Below are 3,489 nucleotides of genomic sequence, written 5' to 3' on the forward strand. Positions count from 1 at the left end.
AAAGTCCGTTCCGCCTCACCTAGTGAGACCCCCTGTCCCATCTAACAATGGGTTGGCAGACTAAGTCCGCCAATTCTCTTTTTTTTATTAATCAATTATTAAATATTAAACAATATATATAATTTCACAACCACTTCAATAAATTTATAATTTCTAAAAGACATAAAAAAATTATAATTACTAACTTTACAAACATTAAAGTATTTATAATTCTAAATATGTAATAAACATAATCATTAACTAAGTTTTTTGAAACAATAATAAAACTAACATTATAAAAAATAAAACAAATATTCTCCATAACATATAATCGAACATTAAGTCTCTAATCAATCAAACATAGAACATAATCCAAATTATAACTTAGAATATTTTCAATGATCATCTTCAATTAAAAAAAAGACAGGCTGCTAGGAAAGCCTGCCCCGCCAAAACCCATCGATTAAACATGGCAGTTTCAAATTTCCAGCCCGACCCACCTTTTTGGTGAATTACGTGGACCGAACTGTCGAGTTCAGCCCATTTGCCACCCTAATAATATAGATATTGCTTGTATAGCAAAAACCATTTCCTTGCAGAGGAGTGTTTGTCCAACAAATGAAACAAGAAGTTAGGCAGCTTGAATTTCGCAACTATACATTACTCTTATTTGAGGGAAAAAGAGTCGCACACAAGCAGCAGATTACACATACGACAGAAAGCAATAATAGTACTATGTCACCGAAGCATCAGAAAATCTAAGACACAGTGGCACACCATCACAAGGATATAGTACAAGGAATGCAACCAATTATTGCTAATGATTGTTATTCCATATAAAAGTAATCCAGAATGCCATTGAAGGTCTTATATGCCACATTACATCCTTTTATTCCATCTCTAAACTCTAATCCTGCAGCAGCAAACTCATCATCACAAGCTCCATATGAAGCAACACTTTCAGATTAAGAGCTCTCTTTTTCATACACTTCGCTGGCATATTTCCAGTTAATAACTTTCCAAATGTTGTTCAGATAGTCTGGTCTGACATTCTTGTACTGCAGTAAAAAAAAACAAAAGAATAATTCAGAAAACCTTCTGAAAACTGAAGTGCATCTAACAAGACTATATATACTTAAATAAAGGCATTATGCTAAGAGTTGTAGTGGGAGTTTTATAAAGGGAAGGGAGAGTATAACTGACTGAATGGTCTCTCTAAGAAGAAAGGTAATTTTGACAAATCGAAAACGTTAAGAACAAAATTGAACGAAATTAACGTTAAAGGGTATTTTTGAAGCAAATGTGAAAACATCAAGGGTAAAAAACATACTTTACCCTTTAATTTAAAACAGATAGACAAACAAGTCCAATTAAACGAGGATGTGAAATTGCACACGAAAAGCAGAACCAGTCAGGTAATATCACGATGCAACTATTTATAAAAATCTATTGGAAAATGTTTGAAGGGCACAGAAAGGAATCAAATTTTCTCAGCCACTTATCAGCATATAACGAAAATGATAATAACAACTTTTATACAAGGAAAAGTATTTTGAAATCTTTGAAACTTCAAAAATTCTGCTAACACAACATTTCATAAATCATAACCATCACACTGAAAAGAAAAACAGGCCTTCAATAATGTCACCACAACAATCATGCCATCACCAATTAACTACCAAGCCCGAAATTTTACCTGTAAGTAATATGCATGCTCCCAAACGTCTATGCCAAGCAATGGAACCAATCCTGGTCCCTTCGTAATCAGTGGGTCCTGCAAAACATAGGAATATGCATGGATAACAGCAGCTCAAATTAATGAGAAAGTGAAAAAAAAAAAAAAACAAACAAAAGTGTGGAACTGTGACAAACATCTTCTCTAATCTACACTTTTCATCATAGCAATCAGTAAGCAATCTCAGCATTTGCAGAATATGTAGTAGAAACCCAAGATTAACTAAGAAAGTTAGAAGGGACAGATTACCTGATTGGCAGTGGTTTCAACTACAAGCTTCTTAAACTCCTTGTCTAGACCGAGCCACTGGCAAAGTAGAACGACTTAAGTAGAGCGAAAACAGGATAATTCAAATAAATAAAATAATAACTGAAACATAGAGCTCTAATGATCTACATGGACACAACACAATTAGTAAACATACCACCCATCCAGACCCTTGTAAGGCAGCACCCTCTGCGTTCACCTTCTGTACCAATTTTTCGAAAGAGCCAAAATGCTCGTCAATGGCCCATCCCAGTGAACCCTTGGGTGGCTCGCCGCCTCCTTCCTGTAAATAATGAAGCATTAAGCAAAAGAACTACTTAAAGATAACTCACACACGGCATTGAAGTGAGGCAAGGCACAAACTTACCCGATGCGGAGCTAGATTCTTCCAGAAAATAGAGTGGTTGATATGACCTGCAGTAAATGATCATCAAACATACATAAACTACAAAATAAGCAACATCAACAAGCATGGAAAATATTTCTTTGCTTGCTTCTTTTAAAAAATAACCTTGATTTTATTTTTGACCCAGCCATAATTTCCGTATACAGTTCAACCATGCAAACAATAAAAAATTCATCCATCCATTCACCCTATTACGCAAAATAGACCTAATCTGCAGTATCTAATTTATTATAAAAAGAAGGGTTAAAGAAAAGAAATGAAATGAGGAAATAGACCTCCGCCGTTGAACTTGATGGCACTCTGGAGCTTAACGATGGTAGAAGCATCGCCCTTAGGGAGAGCATCGTGGAGCTGCTCGAGGGCCTTGTTGTAATTAGTGACGTAAGTCTGATGGTGCTTCTTGTGGTGAATCTCCATGATCTCCCCGCTTATAGCCGGCTCCAGTGCGCCGTAGTCGTAATTCAGATCCGGCAGCGTGAAAGTGTGAAGTCCGCGCGAATGTGCTGCTGCTTGTGCGCCCAGTGCCGTGGAGTCACGGCGGAGCACTGTGGCTAGGGTTTTTCGGGTCAATAGGGATCGCGCAGCCATAGCTATGTGACGATTCTAGTGTTCGGTGGCTCTTACAATTTTGGAAGCAAATGAAGGTTTCGATAAGTGCCGGGTGTAATAGTTGCTTCGTGTTAGTGTAGAGTTGTGGATGCTTTGATAAGTATATACTTTTTACCACATAAAAAGAATTTAATTGAGGATTATGATGTATTAACTAATAATATACAAATTAAATTCAAGTTTTATTTTTTGGTTCTTTTCATAAATATTCCGTAAATTATTTTTTTAAATGATTTTAACATAAAGAATCATTTTTAATGATTACATATTTTTAATAATTCTTTAAAATCATTTTTTTCAATAATTATTTAGAAGTTGAATGCAAAAAATAAGCAAAATTCAATTACTAAGACTCTTATTTTTCTAAACTTTTTTCTCTCAATAGCAAAAAAATTCACTTGGTGGCACATTGTCACGGTAAATTTTTAGAAGGTTAGATTTAACAGTGTTTGTATAGTTTTCTGGAGTATTTGAGAATACTCTAGATGGTTCC

General features: G+C 35.2%; 1 protein-coding gene across 1 annotated transcript; it reads right to left on the bottom strand.

Annotated features, from left to right (window-relative positions):
* Positions 1-585: 585 nt before the first annotated feature.
* LOC130956174 (superoxide dismutase [Mn], mitochondrial-like) lies at positions 586-3,081 on the bottom strand. The gene is made up of 6 exons (XM_057883216.1): positions 2,663-3,081; positions 2,349-2,395; positions 2,139-2,264; positions 1,964-2,020; positions 1,676-1,753; positions 586-1,037 (listed from the first exon to the last, which is right to left on the bottom strand). The coding sequence occupies exons 1-6, from the start codon at positions 2,973-2,975 to the stop codon at positions 945-947; spliced, it is 714 nt and encodes a 237-aa protein (XP_057739199.1). The 5' UTR covers positions 2,976-3,081; the 3' UTR covers positions 586-944.
* Between the last annotated feature and the right edge of the window lie 408 nt (positions 3,082-3,489).

This window comes from Arachis stenosperma, chromosome 10, assembly GCF_014773155.1.
Source record: "Arachis stenosperma cultivar V10309 chromosome 10, arast.V10309.gnm1.PFL2, whole genome shotgun sequence".
Classification (NCBI taxonomy): Eukaryota; Viridiplantae; Streptophyta; class Magnoliopsida; order Fabales; family Fabaceae; genus Arachis; species Arachis stenosperma.

Bases quoted from the DNA above. Each gene is read 5' to 3' on its own strand.
- LOC130956174 (XM_057883216.1), bottom strand. From the start codon at position 2,975: ATGGCTGCGCGATCCCTATTGACCCGAAAAACCCTAGCCACAGTGCTC. The intron at 2,396-2,662 runs GTCTATTTCCTC...CATTTACTGCAG, and splicing joins CATCAAGTTCAACGGCGGAG to GTCATATCAACCACTCTATT. The intron at 2,265-2,348 runs GTAAGTTTGTGC...CATTATTTACAG, and splicing joins AGAATCTAGCTCCGCATCGG to GAAGGAGGCGGCGAGCCACC.